At 43.4% G+C, this 26,064-nt stretch overlaps 2 protein-coding genes across 4 annotated transcripts in view; one reads left to right on the top strand and one right to left on the bottom strand.

Moving 5' to 3' along the window:
• Positions 1-2,939, bottom strand: part of PISD (phosphatidylserine decarboxylase) — an 18,087-nt gene extending 15,148 nt beyond the window's left edge. Inside the window, exon 1 of the mRNA XM_018081941.2 lies at positions 2,841-2,939. The gene's annotated coding sequence lies outside the window, so the exon portion shown is untranslated. The remainder of the gene's footprint in view (positions 1-2,840) is intronic.
• Positions 2,940-9,186: 6,247 nt separating this feature from the next.
• Positions 9,187-24,827, top strand: LOC103759403 (melanotransferrin). 3 transcript variants are annotated; one of them, XR_001921859.1, is made up of 19 exons: positions 9,833-10,011; positions 12,328-12,465; positions 13,103-13,266; positions 14,353-14,452; positions 15,479-15,655; positions 16,142-16,304; positions 16,405-16,469; positions 17,138-17,295; positions 18,318-18,504; positions 18,674-18,822; positions 19,046-19,136; positions 19,420-19,488; positions 19,746-19,928; positions 20,161-20,317; positions 21,044-21,126; positions 22,358-22,542; positions 22,927-23,113; positions 23,864-24,032; positions 24,123-24,827. XR_001921859.1 is itself a non-coding variant. In XM_018081892.1 (18 exons), the coding sequence occupies exons 2-18, from the start codon at positions 12,414-12,416 to the stop codon at positions 23,911-23,913; spliced, it is 2,220 nt and encodes a 739-aa protein (XP_017937381.1). In that variant the 5' UTR covers positions 9,187-9,288; positions 12,328-12,413; the 3' UTR covers positions 23,914-24,827. The 3 variants fall into 3 exon arrangements, 2 of the variants coding, with proteins under 2 accessions (XP_017937381.1, XP_008924039.2); XM_018081892.1 differs by lacking the exon at positions 9,833-10,011 and adding an exon at positions 9,187-9,288 and having other exon boundaries at positions 23,864-24,827; XM_008925791.2 differs by having other exon boundaries at positions 23,864-24,827.
• The last annotated feature ends 1,237 nt before the right edge of the window (positions 24,828-26,064 follow it).

The following is a 26,064-nucleotide window of genomic DNA, read 5'->3' as shown; positions in this document are numbered from 1 at the left end:
AATCAGATACTCTTCCATTATTAGCTCTTTCCTGAACTTGATACACACCTCTTACCATAATACTAAATGTCTCCCCTGGGCCAAAAAAAGCACTTTCTGTATTGTATTGCCAAGAGCTCCAGTATCCTCTTACATAAATACAAGCACTTTCTGACATCAGTAGGAAAAACTGTTGTTTTTATCCCTGAGAGAATCAAGATCCTAAACCTGTCCTCAAGCACTTCCCTGCTGTATTAAGCTGTTTTCCAAAACTGGCCCATGACAATAAATTGCAGTTGGAACAGGACAGAACTGTCATTTAATCCCTCATCTGTATTATGCACTGTCACAGCAGCTCCCTTCCCTACAGGAGCACTGGGCTTTTCCTGGCACATGTCACTCCAACAAATGCTGCTTTTTGCTTACATGAAACAGAAAAACTATGGAAGCAAAGGACACCTACAAGAAGTTCCTCTCTAAAGAAACACTCTTGTTCATCTGGTCACTCTGTTCCACCAAACTCATCCTATTGCCAAGGTTTCCCAGAGTGATTCTTTGATCCCTTATCGAAACTGCCCCACGCTGAGGTGAGGAGAGGCAAAATGCCTCTAGTTAGCATATGAACGACATGCCAAGCATGCAGATCCCAGCCAGGAAACGTTCTGTGACAGCACGGATTTGGAACAATAAGCTTCAGTCCATCTGATAAACATCTACCTGTCTCCCTCCAAGCCCTCTGCTCTACCTCATCTAATTAAATGAAAGCTGATCTCCACTGGTATTCCCAGTAGGAGACACTAAGGCCTTAATCAGCTCAAGCTATTAGCAACATAATGTCTCTAAGAAAATTACAGGAACAAAAGGTCCGTGCTGAAGAAGCAATAGTTCTGTCTTTCCCTGTGGAGAAACTTAAGGGACACTTGACTTGAACCAGATTCATTTTTCCCCCCCATTCTTTTATACATCTCAAGCAAAACAAAGCTATCCAGAAGTGTAACTCACTCTAATTCAATCCAAACCCATCCACAGCTCTGTGAGAATCTCAACATATATCTCTGCAGCAGGAAGAGCTTCCCTGCCTGCACAACAGGGTGAGGATTACCCATTTCATCTCTGTCTTCTGCTCAGAAGCAGGGGACCTGCCTCACACACAGAGCTGGCAGGTGGGAGATGGTCCTTATTGCCACAGGAACACCAGATTGGTTCAGTGGAATCAGAACTTCAGAGCAGCACCCTCAGCAGGGAGGGCACCTGCAGCAGTTTCTTGTTCTGTATTACTCTTTCACAGCCCATTCAATCACACTTGGTCTCTTGTTGCCTATGCAAAGGCTTATTCTGTCCTAAGAACAAGGCAACACCCCTCTGCCACATTCCTAAGTGTGCTTCCAGTGATGCAAAAAACCAGAATAATGGAAATTGATAGGTCAGCAAAAAAGACACTCCACTTTTCAATAAAAAGGAACAATGCAGCTCTTATTTTTCTTGAATCCTCCATTGTTTGGAATATTTCCTACAATGTCTGAACAGTTTCTCTTTTTCCTCATAACTGTCGAGCTTCCTTTCCCTCCCACAGAAGCATTCAACAGAACTTAAGCACATCAGGAAGGACTGGGACATCTTGTTAGCATCTCCTACTGGGATCTGCTGCATTTGGGGCTCTGCCTATCAGTTTAGAACTCTTTGTGTGATTCCCCACTGTAAAAACCACATCCTTTAGAGCTGGTTCATCAAAAGCAGTACTCACAGCTTCACCAAACAATAAGAAACCAGCATATCAGTAATGAAAAAAAGCAAATTTAATAAGAGAAATAACCAATTTCATACCTGAAAGTATGAACAATAACAAAAGAATATTTGTTTTTGAGTATCAAAATTGAATTGATATTGCCTTGTTACATGAATACTCCTTGGATACTTACCAGTTCTTTTTTAATCAGAACCTGTTTGAAACAAGCTTCATCAGGAAAAGAATATACAGAGGAGAGACTTACAGATTTCTCAGGAGCTACCACAGCCTAAGCTGTTGGCATCTGGACTGTCTGGGTCATATCTGATTTGGGTCTCTAGTGAAAATGAATTTAGAGGTTCCAGCCCAGTCCCCCACAGGCATGTGGCCAAATCACTCACACAGGCAGTGTGCTCAGGAATGCAAAGAAATGGGATGCTAAAGGTCACACTGAAGCATCTCCTTACAATCCTAGAATTTTTAACTCCTTGCCTTCAGAAATGGCACTGAAGCAGGCACTCACCTGGCTGTTTGGAAGGACATCATATATATTTTAAACACTTTAAACTTGTGGAAAAAAACCCCACATATACAACTCTTAACACAGAGTTGTAAATTATATTTAATATTTCAGAGGTGATACAGCAGTTGTAGGAAGTCATGAAGTATTTCTTACTTCAATGCTGCAATGGGTATTTGACCTGGGAATCTGACACACACACTGCAATTCCACAATAATTTCTAAACTCCTTGGAATCCAGAAGGAAAAGGCAAAAATCCCTCAGGATCAGCAGGAGGCACTACAGACCCAAGTGTTACCTATGAAAAGAGGTCTTGCTGTATATTCATAGTGGAAACAGGTAGATTTTTATTAACCAGGTATTAATTCCATCTCCTTGTAAAGTATATATGGTGTCAGCCGTACTAAAAGATGGAGGAGTCACTGGCAGTTCCTCATGTTCCTAATGTTCCTAATGTTCCTCACTTCAGCCAAAATGAGTTCTTTAAGTGACAGAAACTTTAGTTCCCTGAGGCATTGGCAGGAGAGGACGAACTCAAGATTCCCTTGTTGGAATGGAAGCCAAGGAGCTTTGCATCAAACGTGGCAGAAATAAAACTGCCCCAAGTTTCTTACCTCCCATTCGCTTGCAAGCTTCACAGGCACCTCTATGCCCCTCTTCTCCAGCTGTTCCAACTTGTAATCCTCATATTTTCTGTATCCTGCATATCCTCCACCTGTAGCTACCAGGACATGGAAGGGGCGCAGGCGGAAGACTTGTCCCACCGGAGCAGTGTGGAGCTTCTTCCTGTCTGTAACACCAACACAGACTTCAGGAAAGAGAACAGCTACACAGTAAAGAGAAAGCACTTCTGTGCAGTGAGGGGTGTGAGCTCAGGTGATGAAAATGGGATCAGAAAATACCTCTGTGACACAGAAGGGATGTACAGATGTTTCTGAGTTACTGCAGCTCACCAAGTTACTGAAACTCAGCTGACCAATACTAACTGGTCATCTGTGGTTTTAACCTCACCCCCCACCCCACATGCTTACAGCATTCTTCTCCCCAGAATATATAAAATGCACTCCCTGGAAGCCCCATGGAGAAATATATAAAATGAGTGTCCATGGAGAAATATATAAAACAAGTGTCTGACAGCACTATCACACTTTCCAACGGTGAGAATGTTGGTATTATGCAGAATAATCAGTTGCTGGGGTTACAATCTGTACTAATGTGAAGTACTTGGTGCTTCTGAGTCATTAAAGCTGTCATTCCAGTCAGGGGATCCCCAGAATTCCAGCTAACTGGAAGAGGGAAGGAAATTATGACCTGCTTTAGTAAGGTGTCACTTTTCCTGGTAAGCAGGAAAACAGTCACATTCCTGCTGTAACACAGATCACTACATGAAAAAATATAAAGAAGACATGTAGTATTATGTCTATTTTTTACAGAGTAACTCCCAAGCTCTTCCTGCATCACACCGGTCTTGCAGTCACTGAGCCACAGCCCAAGCACAGGGCAGGCACAGCCAGGGGAATATTTCCCTTCCACAATCTTCAGAGAATACCAATCTGTTCAGGGCTAAATCAGTATTAGAATGTGCTGTTCCAATCTGTATTACAGTCAGTCCAACTTCTCAGCAATGAGTACAAGTCATTACCTGACAGAAAAGGCCCAGAGGAACTAATTCCTGACTGGTGTCATTTCCACAACAATCATTAACAGGGTGAGCCAGAATCAAACCCTAAATCTTGCTTAGGCTTAGGGTTAGGCTAAGTCAGGCTTAGGGTTTGACTATGAGAGGATGCATTAGCAACAAAAAGAATTCACTAAACACCACTTCTATTTCTAGGCATGCACAGGGACAAAGCACAATTGTTTTGCAGACTGGGAAGCTTTAGTTCCAAGTAGTAGCCTTGATTAGAAGCATTCAGCCATGATGCTGCAAAAAGATGCCCAACAGAAGTAATTGTTCACATTTTGTTTTACCAATGTAATATTTTTGGATAGTTTGTTTCCTACATTTGTGATTTAAAACATTGCTTAAATTATGTGTCCTAAAATACATCATAATACAAAACCAGCTTTGTTCTTACTTAGAAAAAGAATACCTAAAAATGAAACTCAGTAAACAAACAAGGCAACAACAACTACAATTAGAGTTAAGGTTCTAAAAATTATTCTTTCCTAAGGAACAATGCCCAATAAAGGAGAGGGATCATTTAGAACAGCTAACTGTTTATAAATACAGACTTATTTGAGTTTACAGACTCTACAACCTTTCAACTTTGCATCACTATTTCAACAGAAATGTCTGTACACAGTCCAACGACACTCTTGAGCCCTAAAGCCTTTAACTCCCTTCCACCACATCCTTGGTTCTGTTAGCAAAGCTGCTCAGCTATTTCAGCAGAGCTTAGCAAATTCCCAAACCAAACCCCCTCAGCTGGAACAGCTCTTGCTGGTTTGAATCCAGGGAAGTTTCTGCTCCAAGAGCCTCTTGACTGCACCAATGTGAACGTTCCTCTGCCTGTGCTGGAGACCAAACCATTTGTGTGCCACAAGCCACGGCAAACACAATTTTATCTCTTTAAAGGAAGAGCTGACTTTTCCTCATCTCCAGCATTAATGAAGCAGCACTTCTGTGACCAGTCTCCAACACACAATCGTTGCAAAGGCATCCAACACGCCATTGTTTTTGCCCCAACAAAATAAAATTCCACACCTTTCAGGCACTAATGAAATTCACACAAGTTGACAAATTCTAAGACAAAACTACTAGTTACTGATTCTGAAAACAAATCCCCGTTCAGGCAGCTGGCACTGCTCATCTGTCTCACTGCTCACTGGCAGCTGAACATCAGGCTCTCTAATGATCTGCAGCTCCCTGGGAAGCAGCACAAAAGTGTGTGGAAAACTCATGTCTTGGTGCATAAACCACTAGAAACAAGCCCAGGACAAGAGGAAAAAGGTGCAAGACTGTTAATGTGCTAATAACATTTTTAGATACTACCCTAAATCTGAATCCTTTACAGATAAAGTTAATCCGTTTCAGAATTCTCTTTAAACACTGAGTATAGTCAGCAATGAGAACGAAAAGAAAAGAACCATTTCTTGCTCTGGAACAGGTGAAAAAGACACATTCCCTCAGAAACATTAAAAAAAGCAGGATGAAAAAGCAAAGTGCAGAAGGCAGATGTGCTCTGGTTTCTGCAGTCAGAGGCAGGGATAGAAATGCTGCTTCATTACTCTGACCTAATTAAGAATTCCTTCTAGGAAAGGACACAAACACTTGGAGGAGGCTGTTACAAGGGGTAGAGAGAAAACTAAAGAGTTATCTTTTCTTTCTAATGACATCATGTGCAAGTCATCTAGATTTACATCCAAATCAGAATCTGAAAACTCAATGAATTAGAAAATGACTGGCTAAAAAGTTGATTTGTTCAAAACTCAAAGCTAACTTAGGCTAAAATGACCTTTTCTTCCATGTGATCAACAACTTTGCATGATGTGTCTTAGCTTCCTAGTTTTTTTTCTGCAATGACTATCTTGGATTTCTAGACAACCAAGAGCTGCTATTTCTATTCACCTGTGTAAGCATCTTTTTCAATAATGAAATATCCATATATGACACGCCAGACAAAGGATTTGGACAGGTGAGTTAACCCCAAAAAATGGATATAGAAAATGGGATCAACAGCTCAACTGGCAAGGAAACAAAAATTGAAGGCTCTAGTTGTGATACTAATATATGACAATGCAAATGCTGTAAGTTCACAAACAAATATTTCTTAAAAACAAATAATATCTGATATTCCAGCATTACCCAGGCAGAGGATCTCCGAATGCAAGTGCCATTTTAACCAAGGCTTAAGCATTTCATGTAAACCTACTTTGATTTCCTGATTTATTAAAATTACAAGTACAGATTGAAATATAAAAGGATATTTATACCTTTTCTTTCTTACAGGCCTGTTAATCTGATGAAGTCAGAATTTCTCAGTTTTTTCAAGGTGAACAGCTGATAGGAGCTGCACTACAAAGCAGGTAAAGCAGCTGAATATTCTAAATATGAGTATGTTGCTTTCTATTATGCATTATATAGAAGAGTTTGATGTTGCCCTTCTCAGTGTCACCCCATGTCTATCATTATTCCCCTGGCTTTTGTACTTATGAAATAAGTAAATACACTTCTTTTACTATCTGGAAAACATAACACCAGGGGAGTAAAACATAATTTGCAAGCTTGTATCTGTGGAAATGCCATGAGTTGTTCTCTGATGCTGCACTCCTACTTCTGCTTTTATTTCAAGAAATTCATATTCCCCAATATGAGACCATAATTTGCTCAACCTGGATTAATCCTGAATTTAAAAGCACTGGTAGACACAAGCCATCACTTACCACTGAAAAATGTCCTGGAAGGTGGCTGCTTCCAGAGGACCCCAGCTCTGACACACAGGTTCTTCTGGAGCAGGAGGTTACAGCTCCACACCAAACTGCAAACACAACAAACAAGAAGAGTTGCTTAAGTACAGATGTTTAATAATGCAGATGTCAGCAGTTCAGTGCAGTGACAATCTTACAGTAAGAAGCTTCTGACATAACACGCACTTGCATCCCAAGGTAATGTTTATAAAGGGCAGAGCTGAATTCAGCCATGCTGATCAAAACAAACTGCTTGCAAATGGAATGGTAAATTTTATAATGATTGTTTAGCACTTGGGATTATTCCATCTCCACCAGGGTGCTACTCAGGTGTGTCATTTAGAAACCTCCTACAACAGCAACTATCTAAAGAGACACGATTTGGTTCATGTACCTTTTTCCTCATCATTCTGGTGGGGGGGAAGGAATACTTGGAAAAGCTACAGATTTTATGAAGAAGTAATGGCATTTGTTAGACCAACTGGTCTAGCTAGAAAAGTAAAAAGGCTGCCAGGTATAGCAGCTCTTCTTTAGAATTTGTCTTACCACTCTGTCTGCTGGTGAACTGCAGTGAGAGTGGTTCTGCCCCTCTGAAAACACAGAATATACACTTGGAACTGCCCACCATAGGGAAAAGGTTAAACCAGGACTTTCATATGTTTAATATTATATATTTCATTTCATGTGTCTAATACATCTGAAAAGGAGCCATCCAGTTGTATGAGAACTGTTCAAAGCCCGTAAATAAGCACGTTTAAACAAGTAACTGACTGTGGCCTGGCCAGAGCCCATCCTGTCAGGCAGGATCACAGGGAGGAGAGGGGCAGTGTTCCCACACCAACAGGCTCAAGCCCTCAGGAGGAACCAGGCCTGGCAGGTCTTTGGGCAACCCACTCATTGCTGAGATGCAATGGCACAGCTGGGATGTCTTCATTTGGCCCTCTGGCCTTTCATCTGCTCCTGATCAGATCTACACCGAGGACAGAGTTGCTTCATTAGCTTACAAGCTGTTGCATCATTTGGGGCCATTCAATCCCAGGAAGTGATTATAAAGAATTTAAACAATTAACTTCAGGTATCTACTGAGTTACATATAGACATGATACCTTTATTTTGATGAAGATTCTACAAATAGCAGTTTTCTTGTCTAGAAATCACATGATACTACAGACACCTGCCAGCAGTGTTTTACCATTAGCCAAGGACAAAGAGCTCCAGTTTTCACCTATCCCTGGGGCAGTGGGGTAGAACAGCTCACTCTACCTTCATGGTAACCCAAATATGACAGGACAGACTCTCCCCAAAACCCAGATTCCTGTTAGCAGGTGCTAAACATGCCACACTGCTGCATCATCTCCCAGGATAATACTTCCTTGGCAAGGCAGAAAGAGAGTCCCCACAGCTGCAGAACCTGTATGTTTTACAGAGCAACACACTGTTATTTGTCATGAACAACAAGGTCAGCTGACACTGCTGGGTCACACACCAGACCTACACCAATCTGTGCTATTACAAGGCCTGTTTTACAACATATTAAAACACTGGGGTAAAAGGAGCACTTGCTCATCAGCAAGGTGGAAGCCTGTAGGCTACTTCAAAGGCAGTCAAAACCTGAAGTAATCCAGTTAGCATTAGACTTAAATTTACCAGAAAAGTTTTCAAACCCTAAAAAGTAATGGAGGAAAAAATATTAAAACCTAGCTACAGCCTAAGGCATTAGTATTCAAGGCATTTATAAGCCTTCATACATGACAGCCTATAAAAAGTGCACAGCCAGAACAGATGAGCTGTCCTGGCTTCAGAGGAGCCGCAGGAGCTGTTCCTGCTGCCGGGGCAGGGCAGGGCAGGGCAGGGCATTCCGGGACATGCCACTTCCTCAGCCAGATCAGCACTGAGCAAGGACACTCCCTGCAGACCCTAAGCTCTTACCCAAATTGTTTCTGGCGCCCAACATGGGAAAATCAATTTACTCTGAAATCTGTCTACAAACAGGTAAAGATGACAAGACTAAACAGTCTCACCTTCCCTGCTCCTGACAGCCTGACCTTGGTGGGTACAAGTAGGGGGGGAGTGTTGACCTCCTGCCTCTGCCACCCGACTGGAGGCTGTTGGAGCGGGAACTACCAGGGAATTCCGTGGTAATTCAGCCCCTCGGTGACTTCAGTCTCTGGACAAGAGACAACCCTCTGCTGTCGGCACCGAGCCGGAGGTGACAGCGCTCTGTGCACGAGGTGTTTGCTCCAGGTTCTGAGACAGAAGGTGGAGTAAAGTGACTGTGTGTTCTAAGAACACAGAACTCTGGCCTAGAAACGCTATTCTTTAATCAGTTTAGTTGTTATAAAAAGCACAACCTGTAAGAGGATATCTCCTGCAAAGGACTGTCGGTCCCCGGCCAGGTCCTTCTCAGAGCCATCCTGCCCCGGGCTTGCATAACCCGGGGGGCTGCAGCTGCCCCCCATCAACCCATTCCTACTAAACACTTACACACCTACAGACTGTGAAACCGAGTTAAAACTATCAAAAGCCACGCGCTTCTCTTTCTTAAAATACGTAAACCCCTTATCTTCCCTTCCAGCTTGGGGCATGAGTACAAGGCTCCTCGCACATGCCAAGGACGGGGCCGAGGCAGCAGAGACAGCGGCGTTCACCGCGGTAGGGAAACGTCAGCGGGAGAGGAGGGAGAGGAGGGAGAGGAGGGAGAGGAGGGAGAGGAGGGGGCGGCTGCGGCCCCCTGGCCCGGGGAGAGGCCGGAGTCAGCGGCCCCAGTTGCTCCTCACGGCCCCCCGCCCCGGGGTGCCGGCTTGTCAGACGGGCTGTCGGCCCCGGACAGTGACATGACGGTGACAATAGGACAACCCCGCCCGGCCCCCTGCGTGCCCGTTACCTCTCCGCGCCGCATCTTCCCGCACCGCCTCTGCGCGGCCCGGCGGGAGGCGGGAATGCGCGAGGGGCGGGGCGGGGCCGGGGGCGGGGCCGGCGCTGTGAGGGGAGGGGGCGATCCGGGGACGGGCTGTGTGCGTGAGGATTCTTAATTCCCCGAGGGAATACGGCGTGTAGAGATGGGGTCATTCCTCAGGGGAAACGCGGAATGGGGGCACGGGTGCGACGCTGTTCGCCAAAGGGGGGTTTGGTATGGGGTGAGGGCCGTTCTCGGGGGCGGGGGAAGAGGCCGTCGCTGAGGCGATGTGGGGAACAGGGCCGGCCCTGAGGGAACGTGGTGTGGGGACATTTCCCGGGGGATTAGTGTGGGGACAGCGTGGTGGTCCCTGAGGGTTTGTGGAGTGTGGATCAGATTGAAGAGGGAGCTGCTGTTGGGGAGCTGTGGATGGGGTAGGAAGGGTTCAGCTGCTGCTCAGCGCTGCTGTGGAGGGGCAGGTGAGTTCTTGTCCACAGGTGTGGGAGCACCAGGGATGTCAGGGCAGGAATTTTAGGGAGAGGACACTCGGCGTGGGACAGACACAGTGCTGTTCCTCCAAGTGAGATGTCTGGCAGGGTAGTGCAGTAACACCTGTTCCTACTCTGGTGTCCCTTGCCTGGATCCTAGCAGCACAGAGTGAATTTTAGAGAGATTATTTGCTTTTCCACCCTCTTAGATGCATACCTAGAGAGATGCATAGATGCTACATTACTGGGAAGTAGCTAATTACCTTTCTTTGACAGTGGCAGTTTCACAGGGTGAATCAGCAGGAAAAGAATTCCAGAGTCCTTCCACTGTGTTTCAGAGCTTTAGGACATGATCCTCAGGCAGTCCTGATTAATTTAAATTTGTGATTGATGTTTATTTGTTTTCCTAATAGGCCTGAATGAAGTCTACAACACCTTCATATCATTCTACATTTTTCACATCACCACAGGCAGGAGTAGTATCTGTATAAATATCTTAGACATGTACAGGAAAGCCTTTCATTATTAAATATGTAACATTTAAGCAGAAATCCAGATACAGCCCTCATGTAACAGTCATACTATTAACTGACTGAATTGTTGGGATGTACCTATCCTGTACATAATTGTAGGATTGTCAGGAAGTAAAACTTCAAAGAAGGTGGGGTTTGACAGTGTTGGGTGCTTTGGTACAAGCCTTGCAAGAGCCATAAGCTTTGTTGTCTAACAGCTGGTGGGCCTGACAGGCAAGTTTCCCCAGAATTGACTCAGAAGTGATTCAGAGGTTAAATGTAACACACTTGTTTATAGTGTATAATAATTGTCATAGACTGAACTGATTAATGACCTATCCTAATCTAATCTTTCTCCTTGGAATTAAAAGTAAATATGTGGACATTTAACTATTTTAAAATTGCTTTTATCATGTGTTTTGTTCTTACACTTGTAGGGGATTTTTAACATCTGGTAAGACTATAAAGCCTGCACTCACTGAGGGATAAAACACACTCCCCTCAGGTACTGAGCTGTGTTAGGCTGTGCAGGTGAACCAAGTCAAAAGGGGGCTGTTCTCCTGCTCTCTTTTTCATACCACAGCTGTTCTTTTAGAAAATGAGAGAGTGGAGGTCTTGGAGCTTCAGAACTTTTGTTCAGGGGGTGCAGGAAGGAGTGAGAAAAGCCTGAAGTTGGATGGGGCTTGGAGCAACCTGGTCTAGTGGAAGGTGTCCCTGCCCAGGGAAGGGGGTAGAATGAGATGAGCTTTAAAGTCCCTTCCAACCCAAATCATCCTGTGATTCTGTGTAACTTCTGTGATCAGATCAGTAACACCCCAAAAAATGTTGCAGATCTAGAGAGGCAACCTGTGAAACTCAGAGATCAGCAATCTGAATGTGAAAGAAGCAAGTGGTGAATGGTGACTGGGTATCATGAGGGAAGGGGACATAAGGCAGCAAAAGAAATCTGGGAAAAGCATCTGCAAAAATAGGTGAAGCAGGCAAGGTACTAAGGAAATCTGAAGAAGGAAAAGAAAGTTAGGAGAAAGGCTTTCTTCTTCCAGGACTCTTGGAATAGTTAATTCTCTCCTGAACAGGAAGGATGAAGCCATATTAGCAATAATTTATGCATCATCAGATCAGTTTACCTGTCTATAATAGAATAGAATATATACTGTATATTATATAAAAATATATATTTTATATATAGGATATATGTATATGTATGTGTGTGTATTTTCCCTCTGCCATAGAATTAATGATGTAAAGTAATTAAGAGGTAATAATACTCCAGAAAACAGGGAAATAAGGCAGTCTGGATGACATTGCTGTGCTGGAATGGAATGAAGAGAATCAAGACAGTCGACAGTGTCACAGCTCTGTTCTGATTTTGTGGGAAGGCATAGGATTACTTTTTGGTAAAAGTTACTCAGTAGATAAACCATTATCAAGGTGAAAAAAATAAGGTAAGAAGGACCCTTCAGTGTTCTGTAGAGAGATGTGGTCAGTAGTTTGGACAATTCACTTAGCTTTAGGTATCTCTGTTGTAAGATAGGTTCAAGTCCTACCCATCTCCCAGAAGCATTTTGAAAAAGCAGAAGCACAATTTGTTTCTTAAGCAGAGGATTACATCTCTTCCTGTGTCTGATCAAAACAAAGCAGAAAATGTACAGATTTTTTCCATCTGCGGATAGGACAAGGACACTGTCCCTTTCTCCCTTGCATACAAGGTTATACCATCCCCTGACAGTTTGTTTGTTTTCTTAAATCTTGGTTTATCCTTGTTGATGCCTAAAACCCCTTTGTTATCTTCCAGAAGCTTTGGTCAGCACTGTGGAATTCCTGGTATGAGAAGGCAGAGAGTCAGGGTAGAGAGAAGATCCTTGCTGAGCTGCTGTAACCATGAAGACAGTGATTTTAATCGTCCTGATCATCTTCTCTTCACTCTCTTCAGGTAAGGCTGATGCAGAGAGGGAGAGAGAAAGGTGACCTCCAAACTAATATATGCTTTGGGTTTGTTTTCTTCTGTGCAAAGAAGTTGCAGCCTGAGCTGTGCCTGTGGTTTCCATTTGCCTGTATTTTTGCTGTTTGATCATTGGCAGATGGTGACCCTGTTAGTTTTGAAGCTGCTTGATACACTCAGTGTATCCTTAGTGATTCAGGGGAGGTTTGTTTCCTTTGAAGAGTTGGGATCTGGGTACTCATTAACGCTGTCAAAATGAGTCAGTGAACTTCAAGCTGCTCCCCTCTAAATCCACGACGGATTGTCCTTGGAATTGTACTCAATTAACATCAAAACAAGTGGAATACTAATGTCTGATGCTATGCTGGAAGAAATAAAAACTTTCATATTTTAATTATAAACATTACTTATTCCAGGCAATATTTTTGTGTAATATTTCACCAGAGAGTGAAATGCTGAAACATCTGGAAATGACAATGCAGAGATGTTGTGGTGTTTGCTGGGCAGTCAGTCCTGGTTTGCATTACATGGCTTAAGATTCTCTCGAGCTGCAGTAACTGCAAGGTCTTAAACTGAGGGGGTTTTTTGTGAAATCCTGCAAGTCTTGACTTCTTTTTTGATGCTGCAGGGAAGAAGTTCCGCTGGTGCACCCTGTCTGACCTGGAGCAGAGGAAGTGTGCCGAGCTGGCCAAGGCGCTCACGGCCGTGCTGCCCCTCGCCACTGCCACTTCCTTTGCCAGGATTTCCTGCATCAGAGCCCACAATACCTATGACTGCATTGATAAAATCAGGGTGAGTTCACAGAGATTTTTTTAAAGCTGATTTGGAGGCCAGATCCTCTTTTAAAAGAGTAACTGGCAAACAGAATCTATGGGAGAATAAAATGATACAGCAAAGATAGAACTGCATGTATGCAAAGTGCATGGTTGCTTGAGAGGCAAGAGTTAAATCCCATGAGCATTCTACTAGACATACTTTTTCATCCCAGCTAATGCCCTTGCAATCTCCAAGAAATATAGAAGACTACTTGGAAATAAATGGATAAACCCAAACTATTAAAGTAGAACTTGCTCAGAGCATTTCCCTTGTTTGTGTGTTCTGGTCCTACTCGGACTGTAATTAATATTTTATCTTCCCTTTCTTCCATACTATTTTTAGCCCCCTAGTCAGTCTTTTCTGAAGTAAAGAGCAAAGTCTTTTTCATATAAAAAATTTCATTTTGAATAAAATTACACATCAGACCTTTTGTAAGTGTAAGCTCTTGTAATTGAGCAGTTCTGAAATGGAATTTTCATAATGCTAAATGCTTTGACAAAAACCATTAATGGAAAAGGAAGATAAGCATTTGCTGTAGAATAATTTCATTAGCATTTACATTCAGTCCTGGTTGCCTTCAAAAAGTGGAGTCCAAATCTGACCTGGGAAACAAAACAAAGAAAACTTTCTTGTTGGTTCAGAGTATAATTTATTTTGTGTTTTCATTCAGTCTTGCAGCTATTTTAAATAAAATTCAGTTCAACTTCCTGGGTTATGGAAAGATTATACCCAGGAGAACTCTGAGAAGGATTTGGGGTCTAGGGGAGCAGTAGAGGGAAATAGGAGTTCCCTTTTTCTTCACATCAGAATTGTGTTTTTGGAATGGAAGACCCAGAGAAGAAGGGAGAAAGAATGTTAGAGGAAAAGAACTGGTATTTTTTGAAGGTAACTCAGCATTCATTGCTAACATTTCACCATGTTTTGTAGCAGGAGTTCAATTAAAAACAAATGCTTGTAAAAATCACTGATTACTGCTTCTCAAGCAAAAAAAGGTGGTCTTGAAGCTTCTGTTTGTTTTCTAGTAAACACAGTTGTTTTGAGAGTTTTGCTATTGTTTTTAAGGCAAATAAAGCAGATGCTGTTTCCTTGGATGCTGGAGATGTTTACTCTGCTGTAAAACTTTATGGTTTGGCAGTGGTGGCAAAGGAGATCTACGATCAAGGTAGGCTGGTAAAGCAAAAGAATAAGCTGTACTTCTGATTTGGCTAAGAAATTACTCTAGAATTTCTTGAAAAAAAAAATCTATGTTTTTTTATTAACTTTATAGGAGTATGGAGGTGGTAAACAACATTTTCTAAAATACTTAGTAATGATGAATAAAATCCCAGTGGTGCTTTGTGCCCAGCAGCCTTTCTGCCTGTGGCACTGCCACTGGGACAGACTGACTGTACCTACCCCTGCCCACAGCACTGCTGGGCTGGAGTCTGGATCTTGTAGGGAATAAGAAGGATTTTACTCCATCTGTGTCAATTCTTACACCATGCTCTTTATCAGCATAACTGAATGTTTGCTATCAGTTCTTTAAGAGATTATCTTCTCTCATGAATTAATTCTCCTTCTCACCCTAAAAGGTGAGAATATAAGGGGGAGAATCTTAGCATGGTAAGATTCCTATTCTCTCCTGTCAGTCCTGAACAGTCTGCAATGAATGATTTATAAGGCAAGAATAAATAAGTCTGAGCCCAAATCAAGCACACAGTACAAAATACTATGGGACATGAATCTGAGAAGGAAGCCAGATTTGCAGATGGATGTAGGAAGAGATTAATAAGGAGAAGGTATGAGAACAGAGATGAACTTTGTTTTGGCTGACACACCATGAAATGGTGAATATGTTCTGAGGATAAGATGTAGGAGTTCTTTCATTACAATACCTAAAGAGTGTGATGCAAATGTTCAAAATTCTTGAGAAGCAGTTGCATTGTATGATGGAGCTGGATGGGCTTGTGAGCTTTTTCCACCAGATTTTTACGTTCTTGCTTGCACATCACTTGCATCACTTGTTTGACAAGGTGCCATGTACCCAGTGTGTGGTTAAGTTTCTGGCATCAGCACCTACATTTAATCTACCTAGTGCAGATTTTCCCTTGGCCATGTTCACAGAAGTTATTCAACTCCTGTACACAGATGGAAGCTGCAGAATTGGGATGTATTTTTTCTTTCTGTTACATGTTTTGTGCTACTGCAGGAAATTGTGTGTTTGCTGTGGCCGTTGCCAAACGAGGAACTCTGGCTATCCAGAGGCTGCAGGGTGTGCGCAGCTGCCACAATGGAGCCAGGTGGACAGCGGGCTGGAATCTTCCATTTGGCTTCCTCCTTGCAAGAAATGACCTTTCCTGGGATGAGGCACAACCTCTGAGCCAAGGTGGGTGATAGGAGCCACGGGGCTCTGCCCTCAGCAAGAGTAAGTGAAGTGCCAGTAGATGTGGGATGAACTGGGCTGTGTGGAAATTCAAGGGATTTGTGGATACTAGATCCTCTTGGAGTGTTTTTGCTACTGGCTCTTAGCTCTCTTCAGAACTTTTCCAGTGATCTCAAAGCAGCAGAGTTGTTACCAGAACAGGAAATCTTCGTGTTCTATATGCAGGGAGCAAATCTTTGCAATGTCTAACCAGCACAAAGATGGTTTTATACAAGCAAAATTTGATCACTCTGTTTACAGCAAATGTTTCAGATTTGGAGTCTACAGAAAGTTAAAGCTGCATTTGAAGAACTTATTTATTTCTAAAACCACCATGGTCTTAGTTATGTCCATGGTATGTGTGGCCCCTTTTCCTTCTTTTTATTTTTTTCCCCATTTGACTCCTTTCTTTCTTTTTATTTTGCTTTGGTTCTCCCCCTACCCCTGCAGCAATCAGTGAGTATTTCAATGCAAGCTGCATCCCTGGGGTTGGTGTTGCTGCTCCTCGACTGTGTGCTCTCTGCCAAGGACAAAAATCCTACGTCAGAGACAAGAACCACTTCTGTGAGACAAGCAGCAATGAACCCTTCTATGACTCTGAGGGAGCCTTCAGGTGAGCTCTGGGACACTAAATTCACCTTTGGGACAAAGAGAACTTGTGAGGGAGGAAAGCCAAGTGACATGTTAACAGGATGGCATTTGTCTTCCTGCAGGTGCTTGAAGGAGGGAGTGGCAGATGTTGCCTTTTTAGATCATCTAAGAATTCTGAGTGCCACAGGTAATCCTAAAAACTCAGACTGCTTTTAATCTATGGATGTGCTCTTTCCTGCAGAGGAATTTGGGGATTATGCCAATATTTATGTTGTTTCCAGCGAAAATTCAATCCATGTGAGCAGCTCAATAGTTTTTCTTGGCTGTCCATACAAGGAAACAGAAGAGGAAAGGGTAAGTGAGCAATAATTGCTCACAGGAGATTCTTAAAATGGAAGCATAAAGATGTTTTTATACAGGTGATTTCTTTAGACTGAAGTCTCTGACAGCTGTCAGTATTTGCTTTGCCTGAGTTATAACTTTTTAAATTCAGTGTATTGAGCTGCTGGGGTGTGAAGTTCTGTATACCTGCTTTGTACTTTTAAACTCAGTCGATCTCTTTACTGATGTTTTGGAAGGTGTTAGCAGTAGTGTTAGCAGGCAGGTATTCTTAAACAAACATAGTTAAAACAGGGGTACAGCTTAAAGGGTATTTTGAGGCACCTCTGGCTGAGATCCCTCTCTTTGTTAAGAGAAGAACAAATCAAAGACCATTTTCCCAGGTGCTCTTGGTACCCTGTGCTGCCTGCATCACCTTTGAGCAACCTCCCCTGAAATATGCCTTACATTCCCTCTCTGTGCCTGCTGCCCAGTCATGGCTCACTTGGCAGGTTCCTGAGTGTCTGCTTGTTTCAGAGTCAGAAGAACAGGAATATGAGCTGCTGTGTCCTGATGGGAGCACAGCTGAGCTGAGCGAGTACAGCGCCTGTAACCTGGGCAAGGGGCCTGGCCGGGGCATCGTCACCCGCAACAACTTCCTCAGGATCACCAACAAATTCCTCAGCATGATCCAAGTGAGTGCATGTTATAAGCTGTAGATCTCCAGACACAGGTTTTTCTTCCATATTAGTGTGGTGATTATCTCCCAGTTTGCCTTTTTTTTCTTGAGAAATTTGTAGTTAGTGTGAATAAAGCCCTAAAAATTGTTTGTTCTGGGGAAGGATCCTGCACTGGCTTCTGCAAGGTTTTACTTTTCTCTGAAGTGTTCTTCTGTAGGAGGCTGGCAATAGATAAGTAAAGAAGGGGAAGATGCCATAACACCCAAACTGCAAAATGGCTGATGATGTTCATCCTGCCCTGGAACTTAAGTGAATTTCTGTGTAGCTGAGGGAGATGTGCAGGTTCTGTCAGGGCTCACCTTTCTTCCTCTTTTTTCTTCTCAACTTCTGAGTGGTATCTGATATCTTGGCATCCTGGAATCTATTTGAAGCTGAACCTGAAATGGATGCTTAAAGAATTTATGAAGCCACTCAGCCCTTAAATTAGTTCAGTAGACAGTGAATAATTCACCCCAGTGGGCTGGGCTGTGCTGTCATGCAGACCCTGGTAGAGAGCACTTAGACACAATCTTTCCTTTGTTGAGAAACTTCATGTGCCTTTGTCAGTGCACTTATTAACACACCTTAGCTGTGCAGCAGAGGTCCTGCTACACTCCTCAGTGCTTTCTTCTCTCCCAGTGCCATCAGGCTGAATGGAGCTGCTTTGCATGTGCTACTTTCCAACCATAAAGTACAAGATATCTTTGCACCCCTTTGCTGCACAAATGTTTCTCACTCAGTTTTGCTTCCTTGATTGCCTTGCCAGGGTAGGGGACACTGAGCACAGCCCAATAAATTGGAATAACTAAAATTGGAAAAAACTCTTAAAAAAAGTGAACCTTTTAGGACTGCAGCCATCTGCTCACTGCAGTACCTGTGGGGTTTGTTCTGAGTGCTGTGTTACAAAGCACTGATGTGAAGGGAGGGAAGGATGAGGCTGCCTGTTACTGGAAGAATGAGCAGATTGGTTGCAATTAAAAGTGTTGTTCTTGTCCCAGCGCCTCTTCGGGCGAAAAGGGAAGGAAAGAGCCAGATTTGAACTCTTCACTTCAGCTCCCTTTGGGGGAAAGAACCTGCTGTTCCGAGATGCCACTCAGCACCTGCAGCTTCTCGAGGAGCAGCTGGAGATTGCCTACGTCCTTGGTCTGGATTATGTAGCTCTCCTTAAGGGACTGGGCCATGAAGGTGAGAAGCCTTCCAGGGGACTGTAGCTAAGGAAAGGGAAGAAAAAGTTCTCCTTCCATGTAATTCCTCCCTGCCAGGCACAAGTGCATAGCCCCAAACATCCCCTTAGCAAATAACAGATTGGTGCATTGGTGACGTGATCTCACTGTGCTCCTTCCCTCCCTCCCAGGGAGCTCTCTGGAGAACAGTGTCGTGCGCTGGTGCTGCATCAGCGATGCTGAGCTTCACAAATGTGAGGAGTGGGCACTGAGCATCAAATCCGACCCCTTGGTCTGTGTCCAAGCAACTTCCATGACCAAATGCATTGAAATGATCAAGGTAGGAGACTCCCTCTGCTCGGAGTGTGTGATAAGAGTGCACAGGGTGTGTGTGTCCTGGTCTGACCTGAACTAGAGGAGAACCAGCTTGTACACCAGAGGAACAAGTGGGAATGAGAGGGAGTTTGTGCAGGGGAATTTCTAACCCGTGGAGAAGCACAACTGCTTGGATACACAACTGATGCCAGTCCTGGTTTTGTTCTTTTGTGGAATGCTGCTGGCAGAGCAGTGAGGCGGACGCGGTGACCCTGGACGCGACACACGTCTACATCGCAGGGAGGTGTGGGCTGGTGCCTGTAGCTGCAGAGTGTTATGGTGAGTTCTCATGTGACCTTTTCAAGGAGAGAGGGAGTCAAAGAAGTGCCATTAAGAATACAGTTAAATTTCCACAGTTTGTGATGTTTTGTGATGGAAGCAGGAATTAATATATGTGTCCAAATACTCTCCCCAGCTGCTCCACTAACTGTCTCTAACATTTGGTCCATTTATTACATCCCTTCTGTGGCTGAAGAGGATCACAAGGGTTTTGTTGGTGTGCTGCCATGTAAAAGGAATGACAGCAGTGGCAAGATCCTTAATAATTGTCTCTCCTCTCCAGGGGGAGATTGTGCCCAAGCTGCTGAGATCATGGAGAAAACAGGAAAACTAATTCATGTTAAGCACGAAGGTAACAGAATAACTTTGAGAGGGCAAAATGCTTAGCTTTTCCTGAGACTGCTCTAGGGTTTATGTAAGAATGTATTTGCATGTTTGTTTGGAAAAAAATTTTCTGGTTAGGACAAGAGCTTTGTGGCTAAGCAAAGAATGCAGGTCCTGTACTGCAACTGAAGATATTGTGACAGGATGAGGGAGGGAGGAGGGGGCTGTACCTGTCTGGAATACATAATTGACTTGGTATAACCAGTTTTTGTCATCGTTTTGCAGCACTGCCACCTGTTTATGCTGTTGCCTTAGCTAAGAAAAGTGCCAAACAGATTAACATCCATAACCTCAAAGGAAGGAGGTCCTGCCACAGTCACCTGTACAGTCCTGCAGGATGGTTACTGCTGTCCAGACACACAGTGGGAGCTCTGGGGAATGATACCCAGAACTGTGACATTGGCTCTGGTAAGGGCTGCTCTGGATTATCTGTTGACTAGACCACGAAAATCTGAAGCCCTAAATCTGGGAGTAAAATGAGATGGGGCCATGAGGATTCAGCCAGCAAGTTTTCCCATATCTGACTATTTGGCCCTCTTCTTGCTAGCTATTAGGATGGAAATCCATTCCTGTCTTTTCCCATGTGTGAAGAGGTTTTGGAATGCCTTGCCTTAACCTCACCTCGGTTTTCTTTCCTCAGCTTATCAGAACTACTTCTGGAAGGGCTGCATGCCAGGAGCAGATGGCAACATGTGCAAGGTGTGCATTGGGGACAGTGAGGTGGAAGGGGCCCGAGTCTCCAGCAGATGTGCTGCAGGTCACAATGAACATTACTATGGCAACATGGGAGCACTCAGGTGAGGTTGTGGTCAGAGTCAGAATTGCAGAGCAATAGCCAGAATTGGATTATTATTTTGCTGATGATTTCCTTGGAAAGTTTTTTTCCTCCTTTTTGTTGAGCAACTGGCTGTATAAACTTCTGCCAGAGTGTATTTTGTTTTGGTTGCAGTTGCTATGGGATGTTCAGCTGACTGGTGATTTAAAATTGTCATGAAACCATTTTTAGAGCAAGGCAGTGCTTCCAAACATGTAGGGCTTAGAGCATTGGTACTGACTCATTAAGGGGAAGGATTGAAAGACAGTTCAGAGGTCAGAGAGCAGAGGTGATGTGGGAGGAAACAGGGTAGGATACAGGAGGTAATTAGACTGGAGATACCAAAAAAATAGTTGAAGACAGAAGCAGAGAAGAATCTTAAAGGTGAAAGCACTCTTAGAAAAAAAAATATATAATGCATTTAGTTGAATTACATTCTCTTTCCTGCCTAGGCATGGGCAAAGGTGCACATTGTGCCACAGCTTTGGCTTGGGAGCTGCTGGAAGGGATGAAGGGATTGTCTTAGCAAATATGTGAACACATATGTGATCCACACTGACATCACCAACTTGTTCCATGTGACAACCAAGTTATTACAGATGGGAGGGATGCTTCCAGCTACTCCTGTTTTAGCTTCAGGTGACTGTGCAAATGTCAGTCATCGTGCAGTGGCTGTCTCTGATCACTTCTTGGTTTTGTCCTGCACTAGGTGCCTAGTTGGCAATCCCAGTGGAAGAAGCTTTGGAGATGTAGCTTTCCTGGAACACTCTAACCTGCTCCAGAACATAGAAGGTGAGATGCAGATATTCTCTTTCCCTTTGAGAATGTTCATTAGCATCAGTCACTTCCCACAAAGTGACCATCACTTGTGAGGATCAGCCTTTACAGGTTTAATCTGGGTCCACAGAGTGGTGTTTGTGACCAGAAAACTGCAAGAACCTTCCTGCATGTGGGTGTTCCAGTAAAGCTCAACACTCAGATACTGTTAGAGAGGAAAGAGGAAGAATTCCTGAGTGCAAAGATCAGTGTGTGTTGGGGGATAGTCATCCTTGGAGACTGCACTAATTTTTGGAAAGCTCAAAGCTTTAAAAAGCAGAGGATTTTCCCACCAGCCCTTCTCCCACAGGCAGTCAAAGTGCAGGTACCCATTGTTTTTAAATCAGAGTTTCCAGAATGAAAATGGCAGGTAAGGGCAGTGCTGTGGGTGTTTGTGCTGGGAGATGTTCTGTGGCTTCACTGTGACATGGCAACTTCTTGTATTGTTTCACAGGCAGTTATGGGATAAACAGGTCTAACAGCTTAATAGACAAAACCACTGCAAAGTATTTTGCCTTTCACAGTTTCTAAAATAGCAATGTTACTACACTGTGAAATATTTAATTTCCTCTGGGAAACACTGATCTTTGCAACAGTCTAGCAATTGGATTTTGTTGATCAAAATGACTTTGGTTGCAGGAGCTTAAATCCCCTCAGTCTCTTAAATGATGTTTACTGCTCTAACAGCCCAAACATGCTTTTCATAGAGTCGAGGGGAAAGGGAATCCTCATTTTGTTCAGCCTGATGAAGCACACTGAAATTCTATTTTAGGCAATTTCAGTAACAGAAGAGACTTCTTGAAGAGAAGAATCTCTCTAAGATCAAGTGGGGGTGTAAGGGCCTGGAAACCCCCAGGAATTCATGCAGCAATGAGCAGTTTGTTTGGGGAAGCAAAGGACATGCAGGCCAAAGTGCTTTTTTTCCAGAAAGGGATCTGGTCACAGATGAAGGGGAGACCTGATAGGCCTTGATATTACTGTGGTTTTAGTTGATAGGCACAGCTTAAGTTCACTGACCTGTTTCCTCAGTGCAACCACTACCCTGCTCCTTGTGCATTCCCAATAAATGACCACACAGACGCTGCATCTGTTTGGAACACACTGACCAAGCTTCTTCCTCTCCATTTTTAACATTTTCCATGAGATTCACCCTGTCTTCTGCTTTACTTTTGAAAAAGGATTTGCTTTCACTTCGTTTTCTTTTTAGATCTGGACAGCTCTGGTTGGGCAAAAGGTTACAGTGCCCTTGACTTTGAGCTGCTGTGCCCGGACGGGACCCGCGCCGCAGTCACCGAGTGGCCAGGGTGTCACCTGGGCCCCGTCCCCCCCAGCACTGTCATGACTCGCCCAGTCACTGTCACTAAGATCTCTGACTTCCTGATGCAATCCCAGGTAAGGCAGGGAACAGGGAAAAGCTTGGCTTGTTGTCACCTGTTATGTACAACTCCTGAAAACCCTGTCGAGATCAAAAGCTTCCTATGCTATGCACATTAAAGTGCCTTCAGATCCAGTACGAAAGAATTAAAAATGTGCATAGGGTGTTAGGAAAATAATTATTTGGGTTCTCTAAAGGGGTATTTTGGCACTGGTTCCCATTCAGCAGTGGCCACACTTTTGCTGAAAAATAAGGCACTGCAAAACTGCCTCTTCTTGTACCAATAAGGACAGTGCTAGATAATTGTGGACTCTTCTTTCTGCTATATCTAAAATTGAGAGTCACCAGCTTAACCTTCTACTTCTGATCCAAACTGTGAAACTTACTTCTTCTCTGTTTAGGAATCTCTGGGAAGCAAATTGGATTCTGAATTCCAGCTCTTTCAGTCGTGGAGGTTCGGTGGAAGTGATCTGCTTTTCAAAGATGCTACTCAGTACCTTGTTCCTGCAAGTCACCTGAGCTATCAGGAGATCCTTGGAGATTCTTTCATCCAGCTGGCAGAGTCAGTGTTTAATTGCACACCTGCAGGTAAAGTCAAGTCCTTAATTCTGAGTTAGAGAGAAATGCAGCAGGCAGCCCTCTGTGCACAGCTATTGCCCTTTTGTTTAGGCTGCATGGGAAAGTATGTTCTACATAATCCTGTTAGTAATAATTTCCCAAGGAGTCCTGTGTTTGGAGCTCCTTTAGAACTTCTTAAAGCTCCTGTCTCAAAGCACTGAAAGTGGAGCTTTGCAGAAACAGAATAACCAACACATTTGTAGAGCAAATATGAGGTTATTGAAATAGGACTGTTCTACTCTCACTCTGAATTTTTTCCCCTTCAATTCCAGGGATCAGTTCAGGAAAAAGGACATATAATGTTCATTTGTATATACCAAACTTGGGGAAAAAGATAAGAAATTTTATATTTAATTCTTGAATTAACCTCAAAATAAGTTAAATAATTTCCTTTTTAAAAAGATCACACTATAGGGATTAAGATCAAAACCTTTATAAACTCATCCCTTAAGGTGGCTTTTTCATTATTTTCCACTGAAAACTGTCTGAAGTGTGAAGTGTGCATTTAGCTGTCAGCAAAACTGGCACTGCCTATGGATCTGAAAATCTGTATTGAAGTAAATGAAGGTTACACATGAAATTAGACTTCTGGGAGTCTAAGTTGTTAAAGAACTGAAATTCAAAAGGGAAATTTTACCTCTGTTTTAATGAATAGTACTTGAAGAATTTATTGCTTTTAAAGCTGATAGCATCTTTAGGTATTTTCTTTCTGGTTTGCAGGCATCCTGGACTTCTGCAAACAGGATATCTGTGCATCCTCATCCAACTGACAGTGATACAGAGGCTGTTCAAGGCACATCACCACATCACCATCATTATTGAAAACCAGGAAATGTGCAAGTCCAACCCATCCAAAGCAATCAGCAAGGAAACAGGCATCTCTAGAAATGTATGCTGAATACCTTCTTGTCTTTTTTTTTCTTAAGCAGGTTTGAAGTTTATGATAATGTAAAACTCCCCCTTTCTTGTTTGGGAACAGCACAGCCAGAGCACAGAAGTAGGATCAGCAATTTTCTACAACTACTCTGGAGAAATCAGCATTTTTGTGGAAATAGCAGGGCCAATACCATGGACTAAAATACAGCCTGGCATCAGTAGCACAGGTTAGTTGGTAGCAGTTTGCCTTGCTTGTCTTATAAGGAGTTTCCATGCAAACCCCACCCCCAGTCACCTGACATTTTGGTGACTGCAGCATTGTCCTCCTGTATCTGTGGTTTTGGTTGCAGCCAGATAGTCCTTGCAGAATGCACACACATGCCATAGGCTGTATATGTAGTTACTACCAGAGCAGTGGTCTTTTCTGCTTTTAACTGGGAAAATGTATTTGCTTTTTTAACCAAGGATTTTTACTACTAAATGAAACCAGTTTTTTTCTCACAAATAAATGTATTAAGGCATTTAAGAGCCAGCAGAACTGGATGCTTGCAGCCCTAAGGTGAAAAAAAAAAAGCAGTGGATATTCATTCTTCTCAAAACCTCCAACCATTATTTTTTAGTACTTTGACACTTTGAATATAAGATTCTATGAATGGTCAAAATATTACTTATCAATTAAACAGCATGGGTTTTACAAACAGAAAGTGGCTGTTAGTGGATGAAGATTGAGAGTGGATGGCTCTTCATGGGCAGGCTCATTTCAGTTTGTGAGTGTTACCACCCTCTGCTCTCAGACAAGGTTAAGTTTTTAATTAACAAAATAATTTAAAATCCTTCACTCAAAACTTTCCAGACCTTGCTATGTATGTTGCAGTTGTATAAACCTCAGCTATTAATAAATGAGATGCAACTAGTGCAGACAATAAAGCCAGTGTATCTGCCATATAAAGGAAAGACATAAAAACCCCCTCCACCAAAACCAGCAAAGCCAGGCAGCTGTACTCAGTTGTAAAAAATGCTGCTAAAAATACCTGGCTTTAAACAGTTTCTTCCAACAAGTTTTAAACAGCTTGTCTTTCCTGTTGTGTGACTTACAGTCACACCTCTTCTGCCCCTTTTCACTTCCTGAGAAGGAAAAACTTTGCACTCTGACTGGAAAGTGTTTAGGATTCAGTGCATCTGAGCTGAGACTGCTCTCCACCGTGTTTGTGCCATTGTTTGACACTAACCCAACGAGGACCCAAATCCAAACTCCTCCACCTTTCCCAGAAAGGTAAAGGTAATGGCTAAATGGTGAGTAAAGCAAGTCCCAGTCTGGTAACAGAGCCAAATCCTCGGATACGGTGTTGCAGCCAAAGAGCTGTAGCCCTGAAGGAGCAGGGGAATACGAGGATGCTTCCTTAGCCTCTGAGGTGCTCCCTGCCTTTCCTTCCTGGAGCTTCCATGCCCTCTGCGGGGCCCATGGAGCACTGCACCTCGAGAAGGCAGTTCTGAGAGCAGTGAAGAAATGCACCCAGAGCTTAGCTTTGCCAAGCTGATCAGTGATCAATCGAAAATCTGGGTTATACACAGCATTTTAGGGGTTGGAAGGGCAGGAATGGCATTTTCTGACACAGACAGTACAGGCCTTGGTGATGGTCCTGTGCTCCAGCTCTGATTCCCAAGCATCAGGTACTGCCTTGCACAGCCTGGAGCACTGGCCAGCTCCAGCCTGGAATCTCAGCTCTGAGCAGAGCAGGAACTGGCCGTGCTCTTGGGCTCCTACTAGTCTGCTGTCTCAAGAGATGGATGCAGCCTCCATGCTGTGAGTAGATCATGCTTAAAATTCCTCTTCAGGTGTGGCTGTGGATGAAGGAACACCAGAACTGCTGCTCTGTGCCTCACCAACACCCTGTTACTTAACAGTGTCCATCTCTTTGGAGATTTGACCTCTTTCCCCCAATGTATGCAGGACATGTATCATGCATGTTTAGCCACACAAGCCTGAAGGCCTTAAAAAACTGAAAGGTTCTCAGAAAAATTTATTTCCATAAATTAAAAACACA

The sequence above is a fragment of the Manacus vitellinus genome, unplaced genomic scaffold (genome assembly GCF_001715985.3).
Source record: "Manacus vitellinus isolate BGI_N305 unplaced genomic scaffold, ASM171598v3 scaffold_58_pilon, whole genome shotgun sequence".
NCBI classification, from domain to species: Eukaryota; Metazoa; Chordata; class Aves; order Passeriformes; family Pipridae; genus Manacus; species Manacus vitellinus.
This window is presented reverse-complemented; position numbering and strand designations above follow the sequence as displayed.

Bases quoted from the DNA above. Each gene is read 5' to 3' on its own strand.
- LOC103759403 (XM_018081892.1), top strand. From the start codon at position 12,414: ATGAAGACAGTGATTTTAATCGTCCTGATCATCTTCTCTTCACTCTCT. The intron at 13,267-14,352 runs GTGAGTTCACAG...ATTGTTTTTAAG, and splicing joins ACTGCATTGATAAAATCAGG to GCAAATAAAGCAGATGCTGT. The intron at 17,296-18,317 runs GTGAGTGCATGT...TTCTTGTCCCAG, and splicing joins AATTCCTCAGCATGATCCAA to CGCCTCTTCGGGCGAAAAGG.